The following is a 15,018-nucleotide window of genomic DNA, read 5'->3' on the forward strand; positions in this document are numbered from 1 at the left end:
TGTGTGTTCTGCAAGCGTTGTGATAAGTGTCTGTGGACGCAGGTCGATCTAAAGTGTGTGTCCCTTGTGTGTGTGTGTGTGTGTGTGCCCGTGTGTGTTCTGATCCGTGCAGGGGTTGTGATAAGCGCCTGTGGACACGGATCGATCTGAACCGCTGCAAGTCCATCACCCCACTGATGCTGAGCGGGATTATCCGCAGGCAGCCCGTCTCTCTGAACCTCAGCTGGACCAACATCTCCAAGAAGCAGCTCAGCTGGCTCATCAACAGGCTGCCTGGTAGGACAGACACACACACACACACACACACATAAACATACACACACACATCTGTGCAGTGTGGTTGGGCTCACACAGACTCCTCATGGCCTGATAGGGATCACACACATCCTGGTAGGGCACACACACACACAGACGCACACACACGCGCACACAAGAGGTTGCATGCATTACTGCGGTATTTCTGTTGAGGTAAACACATCCAGCGGTTGGGGTAGCGGTTTGGAACTAGTCTGCAGGTAGTTTAAGCTGAAGCTACTAACTGGTCCTGGGCACTGGAGCCCTAGGCTGTAGTGTAGCTGACCCCTTCACTCTACTGTCAGACCTGCAGGGTCCCAGAGCAGCGGAGCACTTTGCATACCACAGAGGTGTATACAGTGCTGTTCAAACTAAGCTCATCCTTCAGACACACTATTAGCTACTGGTTATTTATTGTCTCTTATGTTTTAAACCTGTTGCACACTGTTGCATGGCAACAAAACAGAGAAATGTATCCAGTACCATTCCTTCCCTAATGTTCACTGAGTAAATGGCAAGAAGAGATTTGTCCTTGGAGTAGAAAATGGTTTGTTTTTATGAAGGCTTAAAAATATCTCTGGGAGTGTGCTGTAACCATCCTGAGTGTGTACGATGGGTAGTCTGGTCTCTCTTCTCTGATAGTAATTTGTCGCCCCCCTGCAGGATACGTTGTTTTATTGATTGTGTGTGTGTGATTTTGTTGTAGATAGTCTGTGTCGCTCTTGTAGGCCTTCGTGAGTCGCAGCTGGCAGGCTGCTGCTGGGCTGCTCTATCTGCCCTCTGAGTGTGTTAGAGTGTGTGTGTGTGTGTGTGTGTGTGTGTGTGTGTGTGTGTGTGTGTGTGTGTGTGTGTGTGTGTGTGTGTTATTAATAGTGTGAGAGTGGGTTATGGACAGTGTGTGTGTGTGAGTGGGTTATGGACACTGTGTGTGTCTCCTGTAGGCCTGCGTGCACTGCAGTTAGCGGGCTGTTCGTGGGCTGCTGCATCGGCCCTTTGCACGGCCAGCTGTCCTCTTCTGCACTCACTCCACCTGCAATGGGTCGAGGGCCTCAAGGATGCCCAGATGGAGGACCTGCTGTCCCCCCCCACCGACACCAGACCAGGTAGAGTACTCCTGCTCTACGCCCACCCCAACAGACCAGGTAGAATTCACCCCCCACCCCCACCCTTCACCAGCCTCCCTCAAACATACACGTACCACAGACCAGGAACAGTATACCTAAGCCCCCCCTCACTGCCAATGATAGACCAGGTACAATACATCTGCCCTGCATAGCCAAAGAGGATTAGTTACAGCACACCACCATGAGCAACTGACATATTTACCTTCTCTCTGGGAGAATGTCCATGAACAAACCTTGTGTTGCAGGTTACTTAATCTCTCTCTCTCTCTCGCTCTTTCTCTCTCTCTCCTTCTCCCTCTCTTCCCCAGGTCAGCTGGAGAGCCGCAGTAAGCTGCGTAACGTTGTGGACCTGCGTCTGGCTGGTCTGGACATCACGGACTCGTCTCTGCGCCTGCTCACCCTCCACTTGCCGCTGCTCTCTCGCCTCGACCTCAGCTACTGCAACCACATCAATGACCAGTCCATCAACATGCTGACCGCCGTGGGCACCAGCACACGGGACTCGCTCACCGAGATCAATCTGTCAGGTAGGGTCGTAACACCTGAGAGTAACTCACCAACATCAAGCTAGCGGGTAAAACACCCCAGATACCCTTACTGCGATCAGCCTGTCAATTAGGGTAATAAAACCTGAGATTAACTTAGCCAGATCAACCCCTCGGGCAGGCCTCCCTTTGATAACACCTTTACGCAAAGATTGAAAATACTCATATAGCCTATTACTTGTTTTTTATTTAAAAAAAATACAGATGCCCATCAGGTGTTGCATAGCTTTTTTTAACATTGTTTCCAAGTTTGAACAGATACATTTTTTTTAGTTTTTAGTTTTTTCAGAGTTGCTGTTTAAAATCTGGTTGGATCAAATATGGCTTTATGATTGGCTATCTATCGTTTCATTCTTTGAATCAGTTGATGTTATCTGTTTGTATTAATAATTAGGCTAGCTATCCCATCTAACATATAGGCCCTGATCATATTATATAAGTATAAAGTAGGCTATAAATGTATCACCAAATAGGTTAGTCACAGGCCACCATGCTGTACGATCACTAAGAGGCACTAAGTGTAACAGACCTCATTTCATACACAGAATGCACACTGTAATGCCTTTTGGCCACAAATGCATTAGCATTGTGTGTACGAAATATTGAAGAGAGCGCATTTATCCAAGCACATAAACCAAAGGGATGATTCATGTTGTGCACTGAATTGACTGTTGTGTTTTTCATTTTGTGGACAAAAGGCAGACAAAATAAACTCATTTCATACACAAAATTAATTCTGTCCACATAAAAGATATGCTAAGCCAGCATTTATATGCTTGTGGCAGGAAACATAACAGTTCTGCTGTATTACAGAAAGTGTGATGTGTACGAAAGGTCTTTGGTCTGACACATTCCATAAGTCAGCGAGTTACAGAAGGAATTCCGTCTACGAAAGCAAAGGCTGCTTGAAATTTCATTGACATTAGTGCTTTGCTAAATTACAAAAGGAATTATGTCTACAGGCTATGTTAATGAACGTATAATGTGCACGGAATAATTTTTTTTTCCCGTGAATCAGCAGTTGACAGAATGTGTTCTGTCCACGTAAGCAAAGGCTGCTTGAACTTTCGAACTGACACTGAAGCCTATAAAAGTCTAAGCAGCCTTTGCTTACCTGGACAGAACACATTCTGAACACATTGGATGCTAAACCAAGCAACTTTTAGCCTGTTGACTCCCTTTCAAACCCATGACGCCTGCTCTCTTCCTCTCCTCCCCAGTGTGTAACCAGGTCACAGACCAATCCCTGGCCTACTTCAAGCGTTGCGGGAGCATCTGCCACATAGACCTGCGCTACTGCAAGCAGGTGACCAAGGAGGGCTGTGAGCAGTTCATCGCCGAGATGTCTGTGAGCGTGCAGTTTAGCCTTCAGGAGGAGAAATTACTGCGCAAGCTCACCTAGGCAAGGCTGGCCGGCGACGTCACCTAGGCAGCACTGACCATCAAGATCACCTAACCAGCGAGCTCACCCCGAACTCATCTTGGAAACGCTGAGCAGTGAACTCACCTAGGCAATGTCGTCCAGTGAGCTCAGCTAGGGAATGCTGACCAGCGAAGTAACCTGGGAAACACTTATGCCCCCGGAGCCTCTGGACTCACACTGCAGGTCTCACACACCACTGAGGCCTTACACACTCTATAAGCACTGCAGGGGTGACACACACACTGGAGTGACTCTCTCTCTCTCTCACACACACACACACACACACACACACATGAATGCTCCGTCTTCACTTCTACTGTTAACGCTTACACACCTCAGAGGACCGAGAGGGTTGGCCAGTGGGATTACAGAAAGGCTATTGACGATTGACGATCCTTTACACATTGTAGAAATGTACACACACCTTTGTGTACATACCTGTACATATACACCTGCGCACACACTGCGTATACACACATACACACACACCTGTTCATGCCATTTTGCTGCTCATGCCAAATATTTTTTTTTTTTTAAAGCACATATTCTTTTAAGTTTTTTTTGACTGCATGTCCTCAGTTGTTTGTGTGAAGTTCTAATGTTGAGCAGTCATGCATTGCTCGGGATGGGTCAGGGACGCTTTGGGTCCATATTTTTATGTTTGTTACTTCTCGAGAGAATTTTTAATTTGAACAATGCAAACCTCAAGTTTTATGTAGGTTTATTTTTGTACAAGAGGTTATTTTATTGGTATGTAATGTAAATGGCACTCTGTCCCCAGTGGTTATAGTCCATCAGTGTCCTAGTTGTCCTCGTTGATTTGAGCATCACTGCAGATACACTGTCTTATATAGGAAGCCCATAATATTATTTAAATTATGCAGCGTTGGCTCCTTCAACATGGGAGTGGGATGAGAGAGGGTACTGCGTTTATATCTGAAAACAGAAAAGAAACAATTTGCACTGTTTGACATAAATAAATAGTTATTTTTCTTAAGTGTGTTGAAAGTTTCTGTCTAATGGATGTCATGTGCAGAAGGCACAAACAGCAGGGCGGGGGGTGGGGGGGGGGATCTGTAGGTGGTTTTGAATCGAGTGGAACTCTCTAGACTGATGCATGTTAGTTCTGGAGTTTCTTGTTCAGGCACATGAGACTAGGTGCAGAACCATTAGACTAACAGTTCTGTCACATAAGACCAGCCTGGAGTGTTGCATTTTCTTAATTTACTGGTCATTCATCTATGCTATGGCCAAGAGGTTAACTTCACATGCGTTTCGCATAGTATTCAGACCCCTTCACTTTTCACATTTTGTCATGTTGCAGCCTTATGCAAAAAAAATGTAGTCCCCCCCCCCCCCCAAACAAATGTATGCAAATGTATTAAAAGGGAAAAATTGAAATCTTTAGACCCTTTACTCTGTACTTAGGGGATATTCTGCCATTCTTCTCTGCAGATCCTCTCAAGCTCCATCAGGTTAGAAGGGGACAGTCGGTGAACAGCCATTTTCAGATATTCAAGTCAGGGCTCTGGCTGGGTCACTCAAGGACATCCATAGAGTTGTCACTCAGCCACTCCTGCCTTGTCTTTGCTGTGTACTTCGGGACGTTGTCCTATTAGAAGGTAGGCTTTCGGCCCAGTCTAATGACAAGACTTTCATTAAGGACATCTCTTGCTTTGCTCCGTTCAGCTTTCCCTCAATCCTGACCTGTTTCGCAGTCCCAGCTGCTGAAAAACACCCTGCAGCATGATGCTGCCACCAGCATGCTTCACTGTTGGTGTGGTATTGGGCAGGTGATGAGCGGTGCCTGGTTTCCTCCAGATAAGACACTTAGAATTGAGGCCAAACCGTTCAATCTTGGTTTCACCAAACCAGAGAATATTGTTTCTCACAGTCTTAGAGTCCTTTAGGTGCTTTTTTTGCAAACTCCACACAGGTCTTCCAGTGTCTTTCACAGCATAGAGGCTTCCGTCCGGCCACTCTACCATAAAGCCTAGATCATTGAAGTGTTATAGTGATGGTTGTCCTTCTGGTAGTTTCTCCCATCTCCACGCACAGGATCTATGGAGCTCAGCCAGAGTGACCATCGGGTTCATGGCCACTTCTCTTACCAAGGCCATTCTCCCCCAGTTGCTCAGTTTTGCTAGGCGACCAGCTCAAGGAAGAGTAGACTTTTTTGTATCCTGACACAGTCCTGTCTCTGAGCTCTGCAGGCAGTTTCTTTGACCTCGTGACTTAGTTTTTGTCTTGATATACATTGTCAGCTGTGAAACCTTGTATAAACAGGTATGTGCCTTTCCAAATCATGTCCAATCAACTGAATTTCCCACAGGTGGATTCCAATCAAGGTGAAGAAACATGTCAGTGATGATGAAGAGGTTACAAGGTTACATTTCAAGTGTCATAGCAAAGTTCTGAATAATTGTGTCCAAGTGGTATTTCAGTTCTTCCTTTTTAATACATTTGCAAAAAATTCTAAAATCCTGTTTTCGCTTTGTCATTATGGGGTACTGGTTGATTAGGGAAATAATGAATTTAAACATTTTAATTTTAGCGTAAGGCTGCAACATAACAAAATGTGAAAAAAGTGAAGGTCTGAAGAATGCTGTCGAAGGCATTATGAAAATGTGTGAAAAGACTGGATGTCATTGATGCCTTTACAGGAGGGCTTTAGAAACATAAAGTCACTTTTTGCATTTCCTACTCAGAGATCAAACATTTGCATTCTGCCTTTGTTTCTCATGCAGGGAAGATGTAACATTAAAATCACATGCAAAATGAAATCACACTAATGCGTGGACATGGAAAGTTATCCATGGAGAAGTATTTACTGGGATGGTCGATGGTGTACCGTGAGCTTACACTAGCAGAAGAGTATCATGTGCTTGTTATCTTTCAGTGGGAGGATGTGAACAAGGATGTTAAATTGCATAGAAGAAACAGGTACTGCATGTTTGTGTCCCATTCTACAAACAACAATGCTGATTTGGCTACAACCACAGGACATCAGGAGAAATGTGTACACACACATTGTCACATGAATGTAAATAGATGATGCAGGAGTTTGTGTGAAGCAGACGAGGTATCAGTTTGTCACAAATGGGCAGGGTTGGGAGGATTACTTTAAAAATGTATAACGATACAATTACTGATCACCTGTTAAACATTGTATTCAGTAACCTAATCCAAGTATCACAATATTAAAGTCATGTAACTTGATTACTTTCCGTTATTTTGGATTTCCTAAATGTCAAAAACATTGGTCCAACTTTGAAGACAAAAACATGTACTGCTAGAGTCATAAACTGCAACAGTTGGTCACATGTTTCATGAAGTGGTTGTGCTATCCACAAATCCCTCCTAAAAGGGCACACACCAGCTTTTTCAGATGACATACTTTCTGCATTTGTGCAGTAGTAGTGCTATATAAATAACGTCTTGTAGTATGCTACAAATATCAAAATGTACTATATTGTCATAGCTATGTGTTAGACAACAAACTGAACTCAATGCTAAATATGTAAAGCTCTTTTTATGTGCCACTGTATCGATTGGAATGTCAGGATATCCTTTTTGGCCCAAATGCAGCATTTCACTGAGATATTTTACTAGTGAATCACATCATTTGCGACAACACAGAAGAAAGTATAAACCATTGAAAATAAAAATAAACCGGTCATCCCCCACTTTTCTTAGCCGTAGTCACTCTCACTGTCAACAATTTTTACAAACAAATACCTTGCATCATTTTACACTTTTTGCCCAATCCCCTTTGCAATATAGCGTGGGCCTGCTAGGCGGAAATGTGAACTAGTTCAGTTTGTTGCCCTGAAGGAAAATGGGCATGTGGGCCGTGTGGTTCTGGTTTGATGTATGCATATATGTCACGCCAGCGCTGAACTCCTGCCACGCTCCCTTCGACTTCAACTCAGGCACCTCCGTCTCATTCACAATCACCGGAGTACTTATCACGTACACCTGTCACCTCTCTACTTAAACCCTTCACTCCGTGTCTGACCTCGCATCATCATAAGATGGCTTTAACTTAAGCGTATTCTGTAAGTCAACAGCACAAAGTAACCTTAGAAAAGAAAATTAGGAAACCAAGTTTTAAGAATTAAACCTGCCCTCTGCTCAGTGTTTTTTTATAGACAAATCTGCTTGACATTATGCAAATTCAGCCTACAGACCTACATTGAAAGTGCACAACACCACAGTTTACAAGCATAGGATAATACAAAATAAAATCAGCACAGATTTAGAACATCCACAGTATTTTTAATGAATCAAGTGTCCACTACTTTCTGAACTGTCAAAGATCACGCTGAAACTTCAATGAAACTGCCACGGACATATTTCGGTCAGGGGTTTGTGTTTTATTTAAACACAATCATTCCAGTTATCACAGTCCGCCTTTTTCATTATGTTTGTAGGCAAGTAATTCTAACAGGTTTGCTAACCAACTTTAACCTTAGCTCTGTGTAGACGTTAGAAGTGTTGGTCTTGCCTGTAATGCTTCACGAAATTTGACGTGGAGTCCTTGGACAACGACAGTATTTTCACCACGGGGAGCCATACGGTGCACTGCACTGTTATGTTCTTCCCACTTTCAGCTTCGAGGACAAAATAGTGTCGATATTTCCAGCAAGGGAAAGCATTTTTTAAACTCGAGGTCATCAAATGGACTTGTAGTTTTCTCTGTTGTTGTCTCGTGACGTGTTGTAAAGTGCGCATGTGGATGATAGAATAATGTTCTGCATTTTAAAATCTATTTGTAATCCTGTTAATAATCCCAATTTTTTATAAAAGTATCTGTCATCTAGTTACGTCTTTTTTTTGTAACTGTACCGGAATACAGTTACCCTTTTTTGTATCCTAATTACATAACGCCGTTCCATGTATTCCGTTACTCTCCAATCCTGCAAATGGGCTAAAGCTCATTTCTGCAGATTCTGAAATTCTGCAGATCCAATCTGAGGCCAGCCCAATCCATTGATCCAGCCCAGTTACTGCTAGGCTCTCCCTCAGTAAAACTGAGTTCTAGTCACATAACTTCTCATTGAGGTCATGGATCTTTCTGCTACATTTGGGCATACATGTGTTAAAAAAGGACTGCAGCTGATAAAGGGGATAGTGGAAGTGTAGATGTTACAGTAGAGGCAGTAGAAGTATGGGTGTCACACTGATATCATATCGTCAACGGATTTTCTATACTTCCTCAGATCGCTTTCTTGTCAAGCATGATTGTCATCTGCTGATAAATTAATACTCTATGTGCATTACTCCCTCTTGTGGCCATTTTGGGAAGTGCATCCATATCGGTGCTGTGGCGATGTCGATAGAGAAAGGAGGGAAATGTGGCCATGTATACCAAATATGAAGGTGAGTGGTATGAGAATGATTACACCTTAGAAGTAAACATTGACTGAAGCCCTGTGCCATTGTACACTACTATAAGTCATTACTTTCAGCATTATCTGTGCTGTCTCAAACCCTGGTCTAAGGAAGTAGAAACACATCAGAGAAGGAAATGCACATTCATTCTGCACAGACAATACAGGAGACCAGGCTGCTGAGCTAACCTCTAAGCGCCCCCCCCCAAAGTCTCTCCACACCAGGCTACTGGCTCAGTGTGCAGAGTCTGTGTAAATCAGTGTAAATCCTTGTACAGGGTTAATAAACATCAGTGTAAAGGGTTAGAGTGCATCAGTGTGAAAGGTTTTAGTGAGGTGATGCTCAGATCCAGTTCGTCGTAATTAACCTAAGAAATGAACAAAACACAAGCATCACCGGGTGATAATTCAAGATACCATATTTTATTAAATTTAATAAATCATTTTTTAATTACCAAAATAAAAAGTTTAACATTCCAAAATACGAAGACTAGAGCTTGCGGAACACTGTTGTTGTTGTTTTTGTTGTTTTCTTGTTTGTGGAACTACATCGGCCCCCCCGTGGAGCAAGTGTCATGTGTGCTCCCTGGGAGTCTGCTCTGCTATCATAGTGACCTACACGTGACATCATTTAAAAATAGCAGCATTAGAAACACATGTAAGCACAGTGTCATTGTGGGCTAGGCCTCAGTGCACCCTAAGCTATGTGTCTTCATGTTGGGTTCAGACTGAAGGGCGACTGAGGGAGGGAGTCCAGACAAGCAATCACACCGCCCCAAACAGCAGCCCACGCAGGCCTGGATGCGGTCCAGATGTGGCCCAGATGTGGCCCAGATGTGGCCCAGATGTGGCCCAAACTGGGCCCAGTTCCATCTTAGCATCTTAGCAGCTGCTGTTAGAGGCTACACACTGCTGATCTCAGTGAGGATGGGTTGCTTCAAGCCTTGAATGGACTCTGTCCCTTTTTGGTGGGACCCGACAGGGTAGCACTACCTGATAGGCTACCTATCACACCAGCCCATCTACCCCTTCAACCAACCCAGGTTAATGGAGGTGTGAGATATCTGGACTGGTCTGCAGACAAAACTGATAGTAAAACATTCTAATCAAATAATATAAAATATATATATACAGTATATATATATATATTCATCAGTACTTCACAGGCTGTTCTCGTGACAGCAATATTAAACATTTTACATTAATATTACAGTTAAAAACTAGATAAGTCTATGTGGTTCCACTGGCTTCATATAATCTAAAATAAATATCTGACTCCTCTCAGTGAAAGGTATGTTTGATAGCGTGAAGAGGGTTCATCTTTTTCACAACTGGAAACTTATGAAAAATATAAAAAAGTCACACCCACAGTCAAATGAAAGTACAGTGTTTGTGTAACCTGGTAATAAAAATAGAATCCAGGGTAAAAGACTTCAGTAGAGTCACTTTCATGGAGCACCGGGCAGATATGTCGCTTTTTCTGTTTGGTTTCTGAGGACCTACACTCACGACATGGAACAGCACAACATGTTAAGAACTCTGTATGACATGATATTGCTTAAAGATCATTAATACAAATCAATGGTAAACATGGGTAGTTTGTGATCATCAATAAAAATACACTGAAAAGAAGAGTTCTGATATGTAAACTACGGGGTTGGCCACCCAATCCCAGCCACAGTGAGTGGCGAGTGCGTCTATGGTTGCAGATCAGTGCAGATTAAGACCCTATCAATCAGAAGAAAGTGCAAATGGTCACAGAAGGTGGAGGTGTTAGTCGAGGTGTGTCAGAGAGCATTACTGCATGGAGGCAGAGAGCTGCATCATTGCATGGAGGTCAAGTGCTGCATCACTGTACGGAGCAAGAGTGTTGGAGAGAGACAGCATCACTGTATGGTGGCCGAGCTGCATTGCTGCATCGCTGCATGGAGACAGTTCTGCATCCCTGCACGGAGGTGGAGTGCTGTGGCGTGCGGTTGCTGCACTTCTGGAATGAAACTCGTAACAGTCTTGGAGGTGAAGTATGTTCAGTTGGAGCTAGGGGTTAGGTTTAGGGTTAGATACCTCTCCCAGATCACAGCCAAGTCATTCACCCAGAGCCAGAAGATGGTTCACATGCTCTGCTCCATGCCAGATCCGTGCCAGATTTGGGCCAGATTCTCGTCAGGCTCTGCCCCCATTTGAGCCGTCTTCATTGCCGTCACCCTGAATGTTGGGCTCTGCTGCAGGAGAGTCTCTGTGTCTGACTGGGTGCTACACTCAAGCTGTTCCTACACTATGCTCTACAGTAGCCTACTGGGTGTCAGGGGACACGGTTACAAACTTGTGGCACTAACCCACACACACACACACACACACACACACACACACACACACACACACACACACACACACACACATACACACACACACACACACACACACACACACACACTCACACTCACTATCATACAAGACAAGGACACGAGGTGTGTGTACTCTTTTCTCATTTGGCACCTACAGGATCAAGTGTAGTCTTCAGGAGTTCTGTGATGAGAGCATGTGCCATGGTTATGTCATGCCTGGTCCACAACTCTCAGATTTGCCCACAGGACCAGCTGCTCATTTATAACATTTCAGCTTTTCCTGAACTCCCCTGATATTGCACATAACATCGGACAAGCTAGTGATCATGTAAATTGTTGTCTCACTGTCTGTCTCTGTCTGCCTGCCTGGCTGGCATTAATCTGCCTGTGTGTCTGCTTGTCTGTCTGTCAGTCCGTCTGTTTCTCTGTCTGTGTGCCTGTGTGTTGGCAGTCTGCTTCTCTGAACTCTCAGCACGTATATAGGATTCTCAATGACATGTTGGATGAAGTGACAAACAAACAGCAAATTGCATTGTGACCATCTGTGCGCAATTGAGTCCATCTTTTCCCTCCAATGTAAACTGTTAGGGGCACTTCCAGGGAGGCCTCCTGGCCACTGAGGAGAAAGTGTGTGTGTTTCACAGTGTGTGTGTGTGTGTGTGTGTGTGTGTGTGTGTGTGTGTGTGTGTGTGTGTGTGTGTGTGTGTGTGTGTGTGAGTGTGTGTGTGTGTGTGTGTGTGTGTGTGTGTGTGTGTGTGTGTGTGTGTGAGTGTGTGTGTGTGTGTGTGTGTGTGTGTGTGTGTGTGTGTGTGTGTGTGCCGGTGTGTGTGTGTGTGTGTGTGTGTGTGTGTGTGTGTGTGTGTGTGTGTGTGTGTGTGTGTGGTGTCATACGTATGTTTACATTTCCTGTCAGTGTGTTTCTGTCAGTGACTGCTGTCAGTGAGTGCATGCATTTGTACATGTGTTTGTGTCTGAGAGTGTGTGTGTATATGTGTATGTCTGTATTGAGAGTTTGAGTGTATATGTGCGTGTCTACATCTGAGAGTGTTTGTGTACGTATTTGTATGTGTGTATCAGAGAGTGATATATATAAATATGTGTGTAAGTATCTGAGTGTGTGTATCTGTATATGTGTGTGTGACTGTACTGACAGTGTGTGTGTGTCAGTATCTGAGAGAGAGAGAGAGAGAGAGAGAGAGAGAGAGAGAGTGTGTGTGTGTGTGTGTGTGTGTGTGTGTTTTGGGGCATTAGGACTTGAAGACGTGCACGGCGCGCACCACATACTGCCTGCAGATGGGGCACTCGTTCATGCGTTTGCCACACTTGGTGCAGGTGACCATGTGGCCGCATTCCAACAGCACACAGTCTATGAGCGCATCCATGCAGATACGACACAGGTTCTCATCCACAGCACTCAGCTGAGGCCTCGTCACCCCATCTGGAGAGAGAGGAGGGGGGGTGGGTGAAACAGAGGAAGATAGGGAGAGATATAGAAAGGGAGGGAGGGAGAGAGAGAGGAAAGAGGGGGAAGAGAGGGTGAGAATGAAATAGGAATAAATGTATAGAGAAAGAGAGAGAGGCGGAGGGAGGGAGAGAGAGAGGAGCGAGGGGGAAGAGAGGGTGAGAATGAAACAGAAAGAAAGAAAGAAAGAAAAAGAGAGACAGAGAGGAGAGGGGGCGAGAGATGAGAAGGCGAGAGAAATAAGGGATAGGAGGGAGGAAGGAAGGAAGGGGGTAGATGAGTTTAATGTTTCAAGAATAAATACCGATTTAACACAGTGTTAAGAATCAGATGGGCAAGCCATCAGAGACGTAAGAGACAGTCATGAGCTGGGATTTTTCCAAGAGAGCTATTAGTGATTAGCTATTAGCCAGGCGCAAATAAAAATGCCATTGGAACTTTCAGGAGAGTTGATTTATGAGGGCTTTTACAAGAGGTGAGATTGGACTCTGAGGACTAATTCAACGTGATGATGACATTCAGCCATTAAAACACCATGACAGGGATGAGAGTCTAACCACAAGCAGGAGACACACAGGTGACTTTTCAGTGACTTTTCTAAGGACAAGCCAAGAGTAGAATGTGATTGGACGAGACAGCGCAGATGAAACCGTGGAAACACCAGACACGCCAATGATATCTACACTCCCAGCATGCCCTGCTAATGACCAGGGCTGATACATGCCCATCTGCCTCTCCCGTGGCGTGATGGGTTTTATTTTGGCACCCGTGACTGTGTGACATCCTTACCTCCGACTTCTCTGAGGCAGATGGGAGGGGGGTACGTCATTACTAAAACAGACCACAAGAGAGAAACATATTTCACCACACACTCAAGTGCGTTTTCACCACCACACCACATACCAATCATAACAGACTACACTGAGTTCAACACAAGATGTAATTCCTTATTACAGTCAGTATTACAGTATAACTTTATAAGCAACTAATGAATCTAGGCTGGATCTATCAGATTCTTCAGTTATCAGGCCAGTAATCAGATCAAATGCATGATAGGTTGAGAAAGGGCTCACCTGCTGTGATGTCACTGCTCACATTCTCCACTGCAAAAGAGCGGGAAAAGAAGATAAGCACTCGTCATTTCTTTCTACTTCGAGAAGAAGGAAAATCTCAGACTGGCCACAGCAGTCAAGCTGGTGTCACATAATATTGAGGAGTGGATGGGAGTCTATCAATAATTGAATTATTATTATTATTATTATTATTATTATTATTAATAATAATAATAACTTTATTTGAATGACATTTTCAACTGCTTTATAGTGGGCTAATCACAACAGATCACATAAATAGAGGATGTAGAGAAACAATTAAATAAATGCCTCAGTTTAAAGAGAGTTAAAGAGATTAAACAAATAAAATGATGTGACAGAGTAGGGTTTACTCAAGAGTAGGTTTATTGTTAACTCATAGTAGTTAAATTAAATGATGTGACAGTAGTGGTAGTAGAGTTTACTCAGAGTAGTTTCACTGTTAACTCAGAGTAGTGTTAACACAGAGTAGTTTTAACTCAGAGTAGTGTTAACTCAGAGTAGTTTTAACTCAGAGTGTTTCCTTCCTGAAGGAATATTAACTCATGTATGGTGCTTATCTGATGTGCTTCTGGTGCATGTGGCTTGTTCGGGTCCTTACTGGATCTGCGGTTCTGCTCGTTCTCGCGGTAGAGCCGGTGCACACGTTCCACCAGCTCCCATTTCTCGCAGCAGCCAGAGAAGTTGACGAAGTTCCGCGCTAGGATCTCCTTCAGCTGCCGCACCGTCAGGCTCTCGATGGCGCCCTCGTTGGCAATATCCGAGAGGGAGGCTCGGGCAGACCTCTGAGTAGCCGGACTGGCCTGCAGATGGGCACAGACAGAAAGGTGTTAACTTATAGCATTCCCTTCCTGATGACATAGTAATGTTAACTCATTCCACCAGGAGGAGCAGTGCATCTCTGTGTGTGCAAGAGTTTCATCAAGCTCAGGCCCTGGGGATGTAATCAAAAGACTGAGGAGACAATGCGGAGACGGACGGCTGATCACAGAGGGAATTCTGGGTAAAATCAGTGAGGCATGTGTCTGTGTGTGTGCGTGTGTTGTGTGTGTGTGTGTGTGTGTGTGTGTGTGTGTGTGTGTGTGTTTGTGTGTGTGTACCTCCTGTATGCTGCTGCGGTTTTCCAGGTTCTGTAGGGAGAGGGAGGCAGCATCTCCTTGGTCCTGAAGGTTCAACAGAAGACAAAACACCACCTTCAGCATCATCATCATCATCATAACCGTCACCATCATCATCATCATCATCATTATTATCATTATCATCTTCATCATTTTCTGCAGTGGACTCTCAGTGCTCATCTTACATCAGTGTGTGCACTGCTTTTGTGCATCCTGCCTGCAT

The 15,018-nt window shown here is 44.3% G+C and overlaps 2 protein-coding genes across 3 annotated transcripts in view; one reads left to right on the top strand and one right to left on the bottom strand.

Annotated features, from left to right (window-relative positions):
• The window catches only part of LOC105907592 (lysine-specific demethylase 2B), a 29,038-nt gene extending 24,655 nt beyond the window's left edge, over positions 1-4,383 (top strand). For both annotated transcript variants that reach the window (XM_031578301.2, XM_031578302.2), the window contains exons 18-21: positions 113-276; positions 1,236-1,397; positions 1,727-1,945; positions 3,184-4,383. In XM_031578301.2, the coding sequence (XP_031434161.1) occupies positions 113-276; positions 1,236-1,397; positions 1,727-1,945; positions 3,184-3,365 (727 nt within the window). In that variant the 3' untranslated portion in view covers positions 3,366-4,383. The remainder of the gene's footprint in view (positions 1-112; positions 277-1,235; positions 1,398-1,726; positions 1,946-3,183) is intronic.
• A 7,922-nt stretch (positions 4,384-12,305) lies between these two features.
• The window catches only part of rnf34b (ring finger protein 34b), a 20,458-nt gene continuing 17,745 nt past the window's right edge, over positions 12,306-15,018 (bottom strand). The window contains exons 4-8 of the mRNA XM_031578219.2: positions 14,778-14,840; positions 14,279-14,480; positions 13,660-13,689; positions 13,376-13,417; positions 12,306-12,562 (exon numbers count right to left, since the gene is read on the bottom strand). Coding sequence (XP_031434079.1) covers positions 12,372-12,562; positions 13,376-13,417; positions 13,660-13,689; positions 14,279-14,480; positions 14,778-14,840 — 528 coding nt within the window. The 3' untranslated portion in view covers positions 12,306-12,371. The remainder of the gene's footprint in view (positions 12,563-13,375; positions 13,418-13,659; positions 13,690-14,278; positions 14,481-14,777; positions 14,841-15,018) is intronic.

Source organism: Clupea harengus, chromosome 12 (genome assembly GCF_900700415.2).
Source record: "Clupea harengus chromosome 12, Ch_v2.0.2, whole genome shotgun sequence".
NCBI lineage: Eukaryota > Metazoa > Chordata > Actinopteri > Clupeiformes > Clupeidae > Clupea > Clupea harengus.